The sequence below is a fragment of the Panulirus ornatus genome, chromosome 32 (genome assembly GCF_036320965.1).
Source record: "Panulirus ornatus isolate Po-2019 chromosome 32, ASM3632096v1, whole genome shotgun sequence".
In the NCBI taxonomy this organism is placed as follows: Eukaryota; Metazoa; Arthropoda; class Malacostraca; order Decapoda; family Palinuridae; genus Panulirus; species Panulirus ornatus.
In genome coordinates this window covers 2510667-2530200 of record NC_092255.1, presented here as the reverse complement: position 1 = coordinate 2530200, position 19534 = coordinate 2510667, and the positions used below count along the sequence as shown (strand labels likewise).

The window sequence follows — 19534 nt, the reverse complement described above, 5'->3', positions numbered from 1 at the left end:
AGGTTTGCGGCAGGGGTGTGTGATGTCTCCATGGTTGTTTAATTTGTTTATGGATGGGGTTGTAAGGGAGGTAAATGCAAGAGTCCTGGAAAGAGGGGCAAGTATGAAGTCTGTTGGGGATGAGAGAGCTTGGGAAGTGAGTCAGTTGTTGTTCGCTGATGATACAGCGCTGGTGGCTGATTCATGTGAGAAACTGCAGAAGCTGGTGACTGAGTTTGGTAAAGTGTGTGGAAGAAGAAAGTTGAGAGTAAATGTGAATAAGAGCAAGGTTATTAGGTACAGTAGGGGTGAGGGTCAAGTCAATTGGGAGGTGAGTTTGAATGGAGAAAAACTGGAGGAAGTGAAGTGTTTTAGATATCTGGGAGTGGATCTGTCAGCGGATGGAACCATGGAAGCGGAAGTGGATCATAGGGTGGGGGAGGGGGCGAAAATTTTGGGAGCCTTGAAAAATGTGTGGAAGTCGAGAACATTATCTCGGAAAGCAAAAATGGGTATGTTTGAGGGAATAGTGGTTCCAACAATGTTGTATGGTTGCGAGGCGTGGGCTATGGATAGAGATGTGCGCAGGAGGATGGATGTGCTGGAAATGAGATGTTTGAGGACAATGTGTGGTGTGAGGTGGTTTGATCGAGTAAGTAACGTAAGGGTAAGAGAGAGGTGTGGAAATAAAAAGAGCGTGGTTGAGAGAGCAGAAGAGGGTGTTTTGAAATGGTTTGGGCACATGGAGAGAATGAGTGAGGAGAGATTGACCAAGAGGATATATGTGTCGGAGGTGGAGGGAACGAGGAGAAGAGGGAGACCAAATTGGAGGTGGAAAGATGGAGTGAAAAAGATTTTGTGTGATCGGGGCCTGAACATGCAGGAGGGTGAAAGGAGGGCAAAGAATAGAGTGAATTGGAGCGATGTGGTATACCGGGGTTGACGTGCTGTCAGTGGATTGAATCAAGGCATGTGTATGGGGGTGGGTTGGGCCATTTCTTTCGTCTGTTTCCTTGCGCTACCTCGCAAACGCGGGAGACAGCGACAAAGCAAAAAAAAAAAAAAAAAAAAAAATAATAGAAAGATGTTATCATATTCACAACATGATGTATATAAAATCATAAGGCAATCATTCATGAACATAAGCATACAAGAAAAAAGTGCAAGACAAAATAGTGTCACAAAATGTTTACTGTATTACTGTAAACATTTATGTGCCAGCAGAGGTGTGAGGGAGTAAGGGTGTGTTGATGTATGACCGAATCTCACAGGGATCATAGTATGGCTATAACACGTTACTTCATTTTGCTCTTATTCATTTATTACATGTAACAGATTTTTGTATTTTTTCTTATTCACTGCACTTATGTTTATAATACATACTCTTTGAAAAAAAAGCTTGACAATAAACCAGAAATGCATCTTATATTCTGACAGTGAATGGGTTAAAGTCCACTGCATATCCTATCACCTGTTGCATCCTCCTCCTATTTTGTTTTCTTCTGCTCTGCATGGTGTCTGACTTTTCCTTTATTATCATATTCAAAATCACTCCGCATTGTTTTCTTATATGACCAAACATGATAGCAGGCTGTTATCATCATCAGAACATCACAAAATCTCATTTGAATACATTATGTAGTATGCAAGGGGTCCAGGAGGAGTACCACATTCTACTACCTAAAAGAGTTATGCATGCTTTACCTTCTCCAGACATTCCTATCTTTATAAAATTTCAATGCTCCTCCACATCTGTGATCCCTCTTAACCAAAGTCCCTCTATCTATCCTTCCATCCAACTCTTGGTTTCTCCCTTTCTCTCCAACATTTCACTGCACTGGAAGGTACAGAAAATATTAAATATCCATGAACTGTATTGTACTTCCTCCGCTAGTCCACAAATGGACATTTATATTGGCTATTTGTGCAGTATTTCCTCCACTACTCTAAAGGACGACACTTATGTTGGCTATTCAAGACTCCTTCACTGCTGAATGTGATTATATTCTCCTCAAGAGTATCATCTGAGCACATACAGCAGCTCCTTTCTTATGCTACACTTTCTCTTGGCTTAAAACAACTTCGTACTTACTTGTATCATATGTTCTTTCAAAATCACAATAGAAAATGCTCTTGCCCAAAACATGTCCACTAAAATGTAATATAATATGACTGTGCTACTGGAAGAGCTGTTACATCTCCATATTTGAATTAGGCTGAAACTAATGTATTGCATTTTGGAGAGAAAATCAAAATGACTTAGTAAATACATTGTGCACTCAACAACTGAAACAATTAAGTATACCATAATAACACAGTTCTGATATGAGGCCTTTCACATATCAGTATAAGAATTGCTACAAATAGTATCTCATATATCAAAAAATTAATCAATACATTTACCTATAATGAAGTGATATGTAAATGCTATTTGTGATTATCTACAACAATAAAGAAACATATATATAATGGAAAAGAAATACCTTGGTGAAGGAGGTCTTGGTGGTGGGGGGATGTCCGACAAACTGTCATCAAAACCATCATTCATGATGTCTGGTTTATTTTTCACATCCGAGTTAAGCTTGGAATGTTCTTCTGCCTTTCGTGCAGCCTCCTGAAGGAGTCTGGTCTCATTATTTAAAGCTTCTTTTCTAGCAGCACTCTGAGCAGCCTTTAGGAGTTCTCGTTGCGCCTCCCGGTGAGCCCATACACTAGCTCCCTGCTGCTCCAAAAACAGTTCAAGCAACGTGCACTTGCTATCAGCTAAGTGGGTCGGTGGTTCAGATTTCACTGACAAAGGATCTGATCTCCTATGTGGTTTTGAGTCTTTGTCACGAGAGCCAGGATAATCCCTAAAGGAATCACTTTTATCTATATTTGGAGGAGGTGCTGACTGAGTCCGTACACGCTCTGTTCCATTTATGTGATGTTGGTTCAGTTTTGTAGGTGTGGGTTCAGATAACCGATCAGGAGTACCAGCCATTTTTCTACTTGGTCCTCTTTTTTCTGGCCTTCCAGGACCAGATGTAGATTGATGTCTTCTTCTCATAGATGGCAAAGAATTGAATTTATCATGACCATGCCCTGCTCTTCTTGAAGTCCTCTTAACGTCATTTAAAACTTCACTGACACTCTCATACACGTTAGTCATATCTTCCAATTCAAACTCCCCACTATGCCTTGGTGTAACAGTACGCGAACTGCCATGGCTACGTTCACTTTTATATCCATCATCTCTTTGGACTCTACCTGTTTCTGTTTTAGGACTTTCGCTTCTAGGTCTCTCCTTGTATCCACCAACTGTATGTTTAGCACTTCTGTCTTCTCGTGGTATCCTTCCAGTGGTAGCAAAGCCACCCCTTTTTAAAGCTTCTCGAAGACCAGGTAATGGATCCTGAAACTCTTTAGGAGGTGGTGGCAAAGGTACTTCTTCATAAACATGAGGATCCGATCTATTATTGTTATTAACTTTCTGTAGTGACTGTGACTTCTTAACTTCTTTTCTATGTGGACTTTTTCTTTGTTTCATCTGCAGCTGGTCATTAGAAGCAGATCTCTGCGTGGCTTCCTTCCCACCTGCCTTGTGACCCTGAGTCCGAGATTCTGACCTGCTTGTCCTTTGATTTGCTGGGCTTCTTGATCCTTGCTTACCTTTGTACTTGACTCCTGGTATAGTTTTTATAGGTGTTTCATTCACAGGAGTCTTTGGAGTTTGTGGTCCATTGACTTTTCCACCGTTGCTTTTTGTTCGGTTAGTTTTTGTACCATTCACTTTTGTTCCATTGGATTTGGCTGCATTGCTTTTCGTTCCATTGGAATTTGAACTATTACTACTTACTCCATTCGTTTTGAACTGGGCAGTGGAAGTTGCTGAAAGCATATCTTTAATAGGAAACTGTTTTATATCTAAATCAGGACTAATTTGACCACTTGATGACCCTGAGCTCTGTCTACTAGAATTTGATACCCATCCGCTTTGTTCCGATGTAATATCACTATTAGAGGAAGAGTCTTGCTGCAGAATTAAAGGTTTGGGATTGTCTGGTGTCTTTTTAACTGGTGATGTCATTTTCTTACTTAGTATTACTGGTTCAACCTTTTCTCCACCAATCTGTAATAATGTGGAATCTGATGCAGATACAATGCCAACTTCAACATTTGAAAGAACTGGAGGATTGCGGTCTAATCTCACTGGTCTAGTTGGTGGGACTAATGGCCCATTACGGTTTATCTCAGATGAAGATTCTGTATCCGAGGCCAAAAGGTCTGGCATGGACTCTGTGATTCCTGGAGATGAAGCATTTGCTACTTCCCACAGGAAAGAGGGCATAGATAATGTACTCTGGGAGTGTCTCATGAGCTGATCCCCTCCACCCCCACTCCCGCTGCCAGGTGTGTGAGCACCAAGATTATAAGGCATGCTAAGAGAGGGCTCTAGTCGACGGTATTTCAAAAGAACAACATTCTCTGCAATGGCATTTGCCTGGGCTCTTTTACTTTTATGATTACTCGAGCTATTAGATCTAAGCTGCTGTGCTCGCTGTATCAATTTCAATTTAAACTTTGCTCTTTTATATGCTGACCCTTGATTAGCTGGGAGCCGTAATTCTAATTTCAAGTTATTTTTCAGTTTTTCTTTTAAACTGTTTCTGGGCATTGGAAGTTTATGAGTTTTTGGTGGAATGGGAGGCTTGAAATCCTTTGGCATCTTGTCTGTTCGTGGAGGCAATGGAGGTTTATCTTCAGAATCTGATTCTTCTTTATTTCCTGAACCCTCAGAACATTTAGAACCCTTTGATCCTTTAGATGCCTTTGAAGCTAATGTCTTTTCATCACTTTCAGATCCACTGCCCAGGGTATGTTTACTGCTCCCACTCCCACCACTGTGAACTGAGGATACTCGTGAATCATTGCTGCGTGATCGGCCCTCTCCACTTTTAGTACCTGCCTTAAATGTTCCCTTGGATTCTTTACTAGGTGCACTTTCTTTTTCAATCACATAACTTTGACCAGAAGTCTTTACACCCTGTGTCTGGGACTTATTGTTCTTTGCAACATATTTTGAGGTCTTTCCTTCATTATTGCTTGTCCCACGTGATTCATACCCACTTGTACTTGGCGCTTTTGAGTCAAATGTAGTACTGGTAAGTGATTTATTATCATGACTTGTGAGTGACTTGGAGTCGTGATTTACATTTGATTTTGCCTCAAGCTGTGAGATGATTGAAATGTGAGATTCCTTTGCAGCAGATTTCAGACCATTACGAGTCTGAGGCTCAGGTCTGGTGACATCAGGAGGGATCACTTCCCTCTTCCCATTTTCTGCTTCTAACTGATCCATAGCTAGCTGGATATCTGTTGTACTGAGATAATTTTCTGAAATAAAGAGATTGTGTTAAAACTAATTCAAAACAGACCAAAACTCATTATGAAAGAGTGAAACACTGTCAGTGAAGACAAGAACATCTTACAGTACTTGTCTTTTAGTCAAAAAAATTGGTAAAAATTGTGTGAAATAGTAAAATCTTTATTTCTTTAAATATGATTTCATTGGTGATTTGCAAGTAAATTAAACGTGTTCTTGAAATACGATATCATAAATCATTATTATACCTGAGCTAGAATTTCTAAATTGTTCTAGGAGAGAGATCCATTTCTGGAGGTGAATTCTGATATGAAAAGAATAAGAAAATGGTCTGTCAGGTGAAAATCTCTACACAAAACAAAAAAGTCACTTTCTTCATCTGAAAATAATAAAAAATTAGCACTTTCTTGGTGAAAGTTCTATTCCCTACAATCTTGTGAGACTAAATATTAGGTCTTTAGGTCATCTTTTATATCAAGGGCCCAAACAGCTAAAATATGGGAATAATAAATAAAACATCTCATGAAAAGACTAAAAGGATGAGACTTCATTAATGAATAACAGTCTAAAGGCTAATCCTAGGACAGACTCATATTACTCAGCTGGCATTCTGAAGATTCTCTTGAAGATACATGTATGAAAAGCTAAAAATATACACAAAGTACTAACCAGGCTCACCAGGCACAACAGAGAATATCCAGACAATCTTAGTGAAGTCCACTAAGTGGTGATTTTCTATCATTTGTAGTCCAAATATTTGAAGATTCAATTTGCACAAACACAGTATGGAGTAAGAATAATAAGGAAAATATATTACAAGTGCTCAAATTACAGAGGTATAAGTTTGTTGAGTATTCCTGGTAAATTATATGGGAGGGTATTGATTGAGAGGGTGAAGGCATGTACAGAGCATCAGATTGGGGAAGAGCAGTGTGGTTTCAGAAGTGGTAGAGGATGTGTGGATCAGGTGTTTGCTTTGAAGAATGTATGTGAGAAATACTTAGAAAAGCAAATGGATTTGTATGTAGCATTTATGGATCTGGAGAAGGCATATGATAGAGTTGATAGAGATGCTCTGTGGAAGGTATTAAGAATATATGGTGTGGGAGGCAAGTTGTTAGAAGCAGTGAAAAGTTTTTATCGAGGATGTAAGGCATGTGTACGTGTAGGAAGAGAGGAAAGTGATTGGTTCTCAGTGAATGTAGGTTTGCGGCAGGGGTGTGTGATGTCTCCATGGTTGTTTAATTTGTTTATGGATGGGGTTGTAAGGGAGGTAAATGCAAGAGTCCTGGAAAGAGGGGCAAGTATGAAGTCTGTTGGGGATGAGAGAGCTTGGGAAGTGAGTCAGTTGTTGTTCGCTGATGATACAGCGCTGGTGGCTGATTCATGTGAGAAACTGCAGAAGCTGGTGACTGAGTTTGGTAAAGTGTGTGGAAGAAGAAAGTTGAGAGTAAATGTGAATAAGAGCAAGGTTATTAGGTACAGTAGGGGTGAGGGTCAAGTCAATTGGGAGGTGAGTTTGAATGGAGAAAAAACTGGAGGAAGTGAAGTGTTTTAGATATCTGGGAGTGGATCTGTCAGCGGATGGAACCATGGAAGCGGAAGTGGATCATAGGGTGGGGGAGGGGGCGAAAATTTTGGGAGCCTTGAAAAATGTGTGGAAGTCGAGAACATTATCTCGGAAAGCAAAAATGGGTATGTTTGAGGGAATAGTGGTTCCAACAATGTTGTATGGTTGCGAGGCGTGGGCTATGGATAGAGATGTGCGCAGGAGGATGGATGTGCTGGAAATGAGATGTTTGAGGACAATGTGTGGTGTGAGGTGGTTTGATCGAGTAAGTAACGTAAGGGTAAGAGAGAGGTGTGGAAATAAAAAGAGCGTGGTTGAGAGAGCAGAAGAGGGTGTTTTGAAATGGTTTGGGCACATGGAGAGAATGAGTGAGGAGAGATTGACCAAGAGGATATATGTGTCGGAGGTGGAGGGAACGAGGAGAAGAGGGAGACCAAATTGGAGGTGGAAAGATGGAGTGAAAAAGATTTTGTGTGATCGGGGCCTGAACATGCAGGAGGGTGAAAGGAGGGCAAGAAATAGAGTGAATTGGAGTCATGTGGTATACAGGGGTTGACGTGCTGTCAGTGGATTGAAGCAAGGCATGTGAAGCGTCTGGGGTAAACCATGGAAAGCTGTGTAGGTATGTATATTTGCGTGTGTGGACGTGTGTATGTACATGTGTATGGGGGGGGGGGGTTGGGCCATTTCTTTCGTCTGTTTCCTTGCGCTACCTCGCAAACGCGGGAGACAGCGACAAAGTATAAAAAAAAAAAAAAAAAAAAAAAAAAAAAAAAAAAAAAAAAATATTACAAATATTTTCAGCTCAGGTATGAGCACAAATTCTTACCTGATTTTCGACTGACTATTGATCTCCTGCGGGCAAATTCTGCAACATGCTGATACTGATCCTCAAAAATCACAGGTAATGTAGATACATCACCATCCATCTGAGAATGTAAGAAGAGTTCAGCATGATATAAGGAGCTCTAAATAAATGATCAGGAAAATACTTAAGTTTTCTCCAAAATCACCTATCTCTGCAGCACAGGGAGAAAGCTCTAAACTCATGAAGCCCTAGCTCTTGAACTTTATCATCAAATAGTTTTTAAGCTTTTGTATACTGCTGGCACTCTCAGTTTCATTGCTTAGTCTACTCAAACCATCCACAACCCTTACACTAAAATGGTAGCTCTTCATATTCCTTCTAAAGAGCTTCTTGTTGTGGCCTCTGGTTACTCTGTCATTACATCTCATGAAGAAGCCTCACTGTTAACATTTAACTGATTTAGAAACCTAAGACCTGTAATCGTATCACTTATATCTTTTCTCTCCTTCATGACTGGCAAATTTGCAACTCTTAGGCTCTTAATATAGCACAGCTCTTTTAATTCAAGTATCATCCTAGATGACCATTTCTGGACTCTCTCAAGTAGTATTCAGTTTGGTGTATTATTCATTTTAAATAGCATAACAAACACTTCCTTATCACTATACATAAATGTAATTCTAATATTTGCCAGCATACAGCTTGTTTCCTTTAAGGATAATTCTGATATGGAACTCTGGCAACAGGTTTGGCACAAATGACCCCTGGTCTCTTTCATACACAAATTCCTATGACATATTTCTCAGTAAGTAATAACCATACTGAGGCTATCTTTCACTGTGTCATTCCTTGGTACTTGAACTTTCTTGGATCAAATTTCATTGACATTCATTACACCAACTTTGAAATCTGTCCAGGTCCTTCTGACTGCTGATGCAATCACTTTTATTTACTCTTCTTACAAGATCTTGGCATCATCTACAAAGATGCTCATAAAAGACTCCACTCCATCCGACTGTACATATGTAATCACCCACTGTACTGTATGAGGTGGGAGTTTTATACTCATGGGACTCCATCTCTTGAACATTACTGTGCAGCTTCCTGAATTTTTGTATACTGCCTACATTACCCATGTCTTCAGAAATTTTATTCCATTCATCCACCACTCTTACACTATAAAAGTACTTCCTCAAATCCTTTTTAAAAAAATTCTTGAATGATTTGATGTTTTATGTTTTGTTGTTCTACCCGTACACATCTTAAAGACTTGTACACGGTCTGTGTCACTGCTTTAAAAACTTAAAGGTTGTGATCTAGTTACCCTTACTCTGCTCTCTTCTTTGATATATGTGTGTGTGTGTGTGTGTGTGTGTGTGTGTGTGTGTGTGTGTGTGTGTGTGTGTGTGTGTGCGTGTGTGTTTTATCTTTTTTTTCATACATATTCACCATTTCCCGCATTAGCAAAGTAGCGTCAAGAACAGAGTACTGAGCCTTAGAGTGAAAATCCTCACTTGTCCCCCTTCTTTGTTCTTTCTTATGGAAAAGTAAAAACTGGAGAAGAGGATTTCCACCCCCTACCCACCCCTTTTAGTCGTCTTCTACAACACACGAGAATACAAGAAAGAAAATGTGGGTGGACTGAATCCAAAGCACTTGGAGGCAGCTAATCTACCTGCAAATCCTGTTCATGGATCACTTCAAGCAAATTACCATTATGCTCCGTCTACAGAATCAGACTCATTGGGGATTTTCAAAGACAGCAAGTCCTTAGGAAACAGAGGGATAGTGCTACAGGTAAAGGAGATAAAAAGGAATTAGAGACTTAGAGAAAGAAGCCTGGTGATTTGAGTAAACATACCTCAAACTATTTTCCATAAACTAAGATATAAATACTGATTTATGACTGGTGCCATCATTACATTCTTTTTGTCTCCCCTATCCCCAGGGATAAGGGAGAAAGAATACTTCCCATGCATTCCCTGCATGTCGTAAAGGTTGACTAAAAGGGGAGGGAGCAGGGGGGTTGGAAATCCTCCCCTCCAGTTTTTTAATTTTCCAAAAGAAGGAACAGAAAAGGGGGCCAATTAAGGATTTTCCCTCTGAGGTTGTTCTCTGTTCTTAACGCTACCTTGCTAATGCAAGAAATGGCAAATATATATGAAAAAAATATCATTATTATCATTATTATTATCATCATTATTGTACTTGACCGCCGTTTCCTGTATCAGCGAGGTAGCACCAGGAAACAGATGAAGTCTGGCCCATCCACTTATGTTGATGTATATACATAAACGCCCATACACGCACATATACATACATATAAATATACATATCAAAATATACACATATACATACACATATAAATACAAACACACAGACATACACATATATAAACATGTACATATTCATGCTAGCCTTCATACATTCCTGGCACTAATCCACCCCACAGGAAACATCATCGCTGCAACAATGCATCAGCGAGGTAGTGCGAGGAAAACAGACAAAAAAGGCCACATTTGTTTACACTTAGTCTCTAGCTGTCGTGTAATGCCCGGAAACCAAAGCTCCCTATCCACATCCAGGCTCCACAGACCTTTCCATTGTTTACCCAAGACACTTCACATGCCCAGTTCCGTCCATTAACTGCAAGTTGACCCTGGTATACCATATCATTCCAATTCACTCTATTCTTTGCATGCCTCTCATCCTCCCATATGTCAGGCCCTGATCGCTCAAGATCTTTTTCACTCCATCCATCCATCTCCAATTTGGTTTCCCACTTCTCCTTGTTCCCCCCAACCTCTGACACACATATCTTCTTTGTCAATCTTTCCTCACTCATTCTCTCCATGTGTCCAAACCATTTCAACACACCCTCTTCTGCTCTCTCAACCACACTTTTTATTTCTGCACATCTCTCTTACCCTTTCATTACTTATTCGATTAAACGATCTCACACAACATAATGTCCTCAAACATTTCATTTCCAACACAGCCACCATCCTCTGTACAACCCCTATCCATAGCCCATGCCTCACAACCATATAACATTGTTGGAACGAGTCTTCCTTCAAATACACCCATTTTTGCTCTCCAGAAGACTTTTTCCTTCCACACATTTTTCATCACTTCCAGAACCTTCATCTCCTCCCCCACCCTGTGAATCACTTCTGCTTCCATGATTCCATTCACTGCTAAGTCCACTCCCAGATATCTAAAACATTACAATTCCTCCAGTTTTTCTCCATTCAAACTTACATCCCAATTTACTTGTCTCTCAACCCTACTGAGCCTAATAACCTTGCTCTTACTTACATTTACACACTTTCCAAACTCAGTCACCAACTTCTGCAGTTTCTCACTCAAATCAGCCAACAGAGATGTATCATTGGCGAACAACTGACTCACTTCCCAGGCCCTCTCCTCTCCAATAGACTGAATACTCACCCCTCTCTCCAAAACTTTTGCATTTACCTCCTTAAACATCCCATCCATAAACAAATTAAACAACCATGGGGACATCACACACCCCTGCTGCAGACTGACCTTCACTGGAAACCAATCATTCTCCTCTCTTCCTACTCTTACACATCTTGCATCCTTGGTAAAACCTTTTCACTGCTTCTACCAGCTTACCTTCCACATCATATACTCTTAAGACCTTCCACAAAGCATCTCTATCAACCCTATCATATGCCTTCTCCAGATCCATCAATGCTACATTCAAATCCATCTGTTTTTCTAAGTATTTCTCACACACATTCCTCAAAGCAAACACCTGATCCACACATCCTCTACCACTTCTGAAACCAAACTGCTCCTCCCCAATCTGATGCTCTGTACATGCCTTCATCCTTTCAATCAATACCCCCCACATAACTTCCCAGGAATACTCAACAAACATATGCCTACGTAGTTTGAATGCTCACCTTTATCCCCTTTGACTTTGTACAATGGCACTATGCATGCATTCTGCCAATCCTCAGGCACTTCACCATGATCCATACATATACTGAATATCCTTACCAACCAATCCTCAACACAATCAACCCCTTTCTTAATAAATTCTACTGCAATACCATCCAAACCTGCTGCTATGCCAGCTTTCATCTTCTGCAAAGCTTTCACTACTTCTTCTCCCTTAACCAAACCATTCTCCCTGACCCTCTCACTTCGCACAACACCCTGAGCAAAACACCCTACATCTGCCACTCTATCATTAAAGAATTTAACAAACCTTCAAAATACTCACTCCATCTCCTTCTCACTTCATCACTCCCTGTTATTACTTTCCCCCTTGCCCCCTTCACCAATGTTCCCATTTGTTCTCTTGTCTTACATACATTATTTAACTCCTTCCAAAACATCTTTTTATTCTCCCTAAAATTTAACAATGCTCTCTCACCCCAACTCTCATTTGCCCTTTTTTCCAACCCTTGCACCTTCCTCTTGACCTCCTGCTGCTTTCTTTTATACATCTCCCAGGCATCTGCACTCCTTCCTTGTAAGAAGCATCCAAATGCCTGTCTTTTCTCTTTCGCTAACAACTTCTTTATCCCACCGCTCACTAGCCTTTCTAATCTGCCCACCTCCCACTTTTCTCAAGCCACATGCATCTTTTGCATATGCCATCACTGCTTCCCTAAACACATCCCATTCCTCAACCACTCCCCTCACATCATTTGCTCTAACCTTTTGCCATTCTACACTCAATCTCCCCTGGTACTTCCTTAAACAAGTCTCCTTTCCAAGCTCACTTACTCTCACAACTCTCTTCTCCCTGACAATCTCTCTTCTTTTTTGAAAACCTCTACAAATCTTCACCTTAGCTTCCACAAGATAGTGATCAGACATCCCTCTAGCTGCCCCTCTCAGCACATTAGCATCATTAACATCCAAAAGTCTATCTTTTACATGCCTATCAATTAACATGTAATCCATTAATGCCCTCTGACCATCTCTCCTACTCACATACATATATTTATGCATATCTCTCTTTTTAAACCAGGTATTCCCAATCACCATCTTTTTTCAGCACAAAAATTCACAAGCTTTTCACCAGTTCCATTCACAACACTGAATACCCCATGTATACCAACTATACCCTCAACTGCCACATAACTCACCTTCGCATTCAAATCACCCATTACTAATACCCAGTATTGTGCACCAAAGCTGCTGACACACTCACTCAGCTGCTCCCAAAACACCTGCCTCTCATGATCTTTCTTCTCATGACCAGGTGTATAGGCACCAAAAATCACCCATCTCTCTCCATCCACTTTCAGTTTTACCCACATCGATCTAGAATTTACTTTCTTACACTCTATCACACCCCCAACTCCTGCTTCAGGAGTAGTGCTACTCCTTCCTCAGCACTTGTCCTCTCACCAACCCCTTTCCTCAAACATACTACCTACCTCTCCTTTCTTCTCATCTTGGTTACATCCACACACATTCAGACACCCCAGTCTGAGCCTTTGAAGAGGATGAGCACTCCCCGCCTGACTCCTTCTTCTGTGTATATTTATATATATGTGCACGTGAGTGGATGTCTGTCTTTCTTTGTCTGTTTCCTGGCAATGCCTTGCTCAAGTAGGAAAAGTGATCAAGTATGAAATAAATAATACAATAATAACAATTTTGGTCCAATACACATTACAACTAGAGAATGGGTGCGAGTGTATGTAGCCTTTCTTTATCTGTTCCTGGCACTACCTTGCAAATGTGGGAAATGGCAATCAGTTATGAAATACTACTACTAATAATAATAATAATGATAATAATGATAACAATCATGAAAAGAAATATAGATAAACCCCAACATCATTCCAGCTGCATCTAGGAATTTCTGTCATAAAATGGCTATCAGTAGTAGTGGAGGGTTCCTGCTAATTCCTTATCACAAAATAAGGATGGTTAACAAATAAATCAAACATCTTGAGAATATCTGTCATGCATTCTGTACTCTGAATTTGGGGCTGTGGAAGAAACACAAGAAAAAAAATGATCAAAGTTTTTGAATCCCACTCTTTCTTGTTCAATCAATATTTTTCATTTCCTGACTAATGTGTCTAGACTCTGCATCTTATTAGTTGTCCATCCTCCCATGACATCTCAAGATTGGTAGCAAATCTGTTCCTTCATACAAACTACATCTATCATGGAATATTTGTGTGACTAATTGATGCATAAATCCTTTACAAAATTTTTAGTGGGAAAATTTCCTAATTCAAACTGTATGGGTACCTTACCTCAGTACACTCAATGGCAAGTGGTGGCAAAAGACTGAAGTAACGTGAACGTCTCACAGCCTCTGATATTAAGACATAGTTCTGGTAGTTGCTATCATAGCATCCACTTGCTGAAGGGCGAGGATTGTCTATGACAAAAAATGCTTCAGCAAATCTTTTAACCTGTAAATAATGAAAAAAACATACAGCATTTTCATTCATATTTAGTTCTGAGAAACAAACAGAAAATTGTAAATATCATAAGACTCTAATTTGAATCTTATTTCTATGCTTAAACAGAAGAAAGTCACATGGAAATATTAATTTTGATCAGTCACCTTCTGCTGCAAAGACAACTATCTAAGAGGATGTGATGTCAACTAAACAAAGTGAATATTTGTCTACATCAAACTCTTTACTATTTCATCCTATCACTATTAGATCTGATATGACAGTCTAAACCTACTAGAAGGTAAAACAGGCAGGTGGGATAACAATTCCTGGCCAGCCAGTTATAATGAGAGGAAGTAACCACTAATCCACACAGTCAAAAGTAAGAGCTGAGTCCAACTGGGGAATACTTGCTTGAAGACACTCACATTTGTTTAAAGAAGCTGTCAGGACCAGGCTGAAATGACTGGATAGAATTGTCTAGGAATTTCTTTATTTCTTATTGTTACATATGTCCATTGTATGCTGCATAATAAACAAAACAGAATGTGTTAAAACCAACACAAATTACATTATGAAATGACAGACTGTGCAAGGAATCATGCAAGATTAGGCTATGAGACTGGCTTAGGTTACTAAAGACCAAGAATTTCTGAAAACCAGCTTCAGCTAGGTCCTTGAAGGTGCTGGATCTGAGAGGTTTGCAATACAGCAAGTCACAGACAGACATACAACAAGTGTCTTTCAAGCTAATCTTACTTATACCCCTTTTGTTCATCTTCCCAATGACAACCTTGTGGCAGGAATGAAGGCAAGGTAGCTGTAGATCATGGAGAACAATGTTATGACTAAGGAAGTTAAAACATAGATATTGAGGAATGGAGGTACTAATTATTGCAAGGAGGATGTAGATCTCAGAAGACAGTGGCATGAAATTGACATGAAAGAGTCAACAATGATATTCTCATGAACACTGGTAATAGTACATGAAAGAGGGAGATAGGTATGAAAGTCTGTAGGCCAGTCTTATGATTGACGGAATTAACAAGGGAATTCTGAGGAATAGCAGCAGCTAAGAGTTAGAGGCAGAAGATTCTGGAGACATATCAAGTCTCATGGAGCTGAAAATAACATACTGAAGGACAGTGATGACAGTGAGCAGAAGTAAGAAGAATAGTCTGTGCACATGGGAATAAACACGGAGTTCATCAGTAAGGTGCTGAGGGATGGTGACAGCTAAAATCATGAACAGGCAGCAGATTCTACAGGACCATTTGATGACACAGGAAGTTAAAATCCAGGAAATGAGGGTTGGTGATAAATATGAGTGTAGGTTGGCAGCAGATAGTGAAAGTATCTGAACTCAGTTATTCAACAATATGCTACTGAGGGATTTCACTGCAATAACTGTGACTACTAGGGGTTACCATATCATGGAAAGCTACTTTCATCCCAGGAGTTTTCAGAGATACATTGAAGAAGCGACTAGTAAAGAAAGTGTGTGAAGCAAAAGAGTCTTTACATAATATTAAAACTGAGGTACTAACATAATGAAAGTCTGTTACAGTTTAGTAGCAGCAAATCTAGGAGGACATTGTTATAATCATAAGTAAGAGCATTTTGACAGATACTATGAGAATGACTGACAACATGAGAAGAGCATCATGACTCACCCGCTGCATATGATGTTGCCTTGCAAGGTGCTGTCTCACGGGCTCTGAGCTCATTACCACACTGAGGAAGTGCTGCCATAAAAGAATATTCTCCGCACACAGTTGTGCTATATCACTGTTAGCTGCTACTAAGAAATCTTCCTCACAATCAACGGTCTGAAAACAGAGTTTCTTTTTAATCAGTTTATCAAACATGCTTCAAGGATTCTGATACAGGAAAATGGATCTGTTTTACCAAGGTCTCCACACTGAAAACAATGATCTACAATACTGTTCTGGTTATACATGATCAGGCTTTCATTTCTCTACATGTAGTCATTTTTGGAAACCAATGCAGCAGACTAGAAGATGACTAATAGTCTCCCTGCAATGATTCATTATGTCTAAAAAAAAAAAAAAAGGCTAAATAATACAACAATGAATAATCATAAAATTAATAATGTTTCTATAAAACCTGCAATGAACATCCAAGAGAACAAACTAACTACATCTATATGAACTGTACTTAACCTTTCTGCCCAAGAGGTGCCTTCTAAAGGGCTCTTTCAATGCTCAGGAAGCAAGCCATGCCTACCCAGATAGGACCACAGGTCAAAAAATATGGTAACGTTGTGCATGTGTCTTTTGGGGTTAGCACAGGACAGTTGAAAAGAAAGTAATTAGTACTTTCAGTGTGGAAGTTGCAGTTTGGGTGTTGTGATATGCTACAATGGTGTCTGTTAGGTAAGACAGATTAATGATGTTATGGACGTAGGTGAGAAAGGGTAACTCGTACATGCCTGGAGAGTGTAGTCTTATGTGGGTATCTGTCTGGTGAGGTGTTGATTAAGACTACAATGGGATGCAATTTTGTTTGCATATGTTTTGCCAATGTTTTGTAATATATCAAAACCACATACAATCCCAAAAGATTACTCTGGTTTACTGAAACCAATTCATTTGCTCTGGGTCAGCTAACTAACACTACATCACCCCACAAGTAACACATTATTCCAGGTCACTGCATCATATGTACACCTCATGCTCTCTTGAAAGGTCAGGCCCCGACAGCCCCAAGTCTCCTTCATCCTTCCATTTCCCTCTTGGTCTGCTTGTCCCACTTGCTCCCTCTACTTCTGGTAAGTTGATCTTCACAAGTGGTCTTTCTTTAATTATCCTCTCCATACATCAGATACATCAGAACAATTCCAGAGCACCCTAGTTAGTGCTCTCAATCAGCCTGCATTCACTACCACAGCTCTCTTACGCTGTCATTCTTTATGCTAACAATCAGCCTCACACTACATATTGTCCTTACGTATCTTGCTTCCACTGCATCCACCTTTTCCCTTTCTTTTGCAATCAAGGCTTAAGACACATTCATGACAACACTGCTGGGACTATTTCACATTCAAACATACCCCTTTTATCCCTGACATAATAACCTCTACTTCTGCATACTCCTTAATGCACCAAAGACCTTAGTCCCCTATTCCACCAAATGACTTACTTCAACTACCATGGTTACAGCAGCTGCCACATCCACTCCAGTTATCTAAAATGTACATTTACTCCATTTTGTCTTACCAACCTGCTGCACCTGGTTACTTACTTTTGTTCATACTATCAACTTTCTCCTTCCACGCTCCTAAATTCTGACACCATCTCCTGGTGTTTCTTCCTAGAGCCAGCTACTAAAGCATGTGTCATCTGCAAACAGCAGCTAATTCTCCTGCCATGAACCCCAACCCCCCGCAAAATATGTCTGTTACTCAATTTTGAGGACCCTTACATTAACCTCCTTCACCACCCAATCAATAAATAGATCAAACAACCATGGAAATATCACACAACCTTGGCACAAACCCATTTTTGACAAACTACACATCCTCCTTTCTTCCTACTCACACATATGCCTTATTTTCCCAGTGACTCACTGCACTGTGCAACTCTCCATTAACTACACGTATCTATAACATTCCACAAGGCCTCTTTGTCAACCCTATCACATGCTTTTTCCATGTTCATAAATACCAAATGGTCCACCTAACCAAACCTATCCTCCCTATAATATACCTGTCTGTTAACACACAATCTGATAATGCCTGTTTACCTTAACCCCCATTCACCTATGTATACTTAAGCACCATCTTTCATGCGAAATATTCCTGATCACTTTTTCTTTTAGCACATAAATTGCAAAAGAACAAAACTAGTATCACAGGGGCAAAACTAGGATTTTAGGAAGGTGAGGGTCCCAGGCCAAAATAAGAGCAAGTATGGCCTAAGGAACTCATGCCTACCAACTAACAAGTTTCATTTACATCATGTATAAGTAACAAAATGTTTATAAACCATAACTCTAGAGAATTACCTTGGCTTACAATGTACATGAATAAAACTTCTGCCAGCCAAAAAGTTGGGTACTGGCTGCAAGAGTATCCACATCCCTATGGTTGTTCACCTAAGTAAGAACTTTAGAATATGGAAAAAAAACACGGTAGGAAAGGAAGAAAAATGTTACAGATAATGACATCCAAAGATTCAATCTGTGAAATACAAATAATTTTCAAGTTGCCAAATCTGTTATGCAACATCAAATATCAAGGAAAAAAGCATACCAAAATAACAGGTTCCTAGTCGGTGACTGAAACATAAGTCATTCAAGTGCAACTCTGCACAAATACACGAAAAGATGCATTCAGTACAATAGGAAACGTAAACAAAGTAACTAGAATCAAAGTACTGGGTATGCAGAAAAGCTGATTAAGAAGCAACAAACAAGTAATACAAAAGAAGACACATCCAAATAAGAAACAGTACAAGGCATCGAAACATCAAGCAACAAAGTTATACATACATACATACACAATGTATCAATACAAGGCATTAAAATATGAGGCATATGATTCAGATATCAAAATATTTGTATCAAAGTAAACTGTACTATAATCTGATGTGAACAAAAAAGTCTTATTAAGAGGGAATTTCCCCTTATCAGCACTTTGAATTGCTTGGTATTCCAACTTCTGTGAGACTTAAGTATGACTTTTTGGACCCTCTGTCTACAGAACCTAAGAAGGATTCAATGGAGAAGAAGTTGAACAACAACAAACAAGATCAATGGCACCGACATGTGACTTCATGCTTTACCATCCTGATAGTAGTTGCATATCTGTAATTACCTATTCATACAGTATGGGAAGGGAGTCATACACGCATGTGGCACCATCTCCTTAACTTATTTGATCATTCAACTTTTCAAAAGTCATCACATTTGTCTGAGGACATTGCTCCCAGTAAAAGAGTGAAGAGGGCAAAGTGGAAAGTATGCAACAATGAAAAGTCTTTGATGTTGGTGGAATACATATCTTTACCATCAAAGTAATTTTTCTATCAGTGAGAGGTCATCAAACATCCAACTGAATGCAGTAGAGGACTACAGTGACGGAAAGGTATTCATACTTTTCACAAAACTGATACTGACTAGAACTTATTATCCTTAAATACTTTGTGATACTGTACTTTTCTTCTACCTTCTAATCTCTTTACAGTCATGTTTCCACCTTCCTTGGCATTTTGACATCTAATGAACAGTTCTTGCTTCCCTGTCCCATTGCTTGGCATTCTGATATCTAATGAAATATCTTTCTTCTATAACCCCTTGTCTCCAAAAGTAAACAAAGTCAGCTATCATTACACAGCACAAACATACAATGAAAACACACTCTGTTTTTCTTGACTCTTGATAAA

General features: G+C 39.6%; 1 protein-coding gene across 1 annotated transcript in view; it reads right to left on the bottom strand.

The window, feature by feature from the left end:
* LOC139758941 (uncharacterized) overlaps positions 1 to 19534 on the bottom strand; it is a 222005-nt gene that overhangs the window by 61099 nt on the left and 141372 nt on the right. The window contains exons 10-14 of the mRNA XM_071680756.1: positions 15803 to 15958; positions 13980 to 14141; positions 7744 to 7843; positions 2439 to 5355; positions 2072 to 2130 (exon numbers count right to left, since the gene is read on the bottom strand). Of these exons, the coding sequence (XP_071536857.1) occupies positions 2072 to 2130; positions 2439 to 5355; positions 7744 to 7843; positions 13980 to 14141; positions 15803 to 15958 (3394 nt within the window). The remainder of the gene's footprint in view (positions 1 to 2071; positions 2131 to 2438; positions 5356 to 7743; positions 7844 to 13979; positions 14142 to 15802; positions 15959 to 19534) is intronic.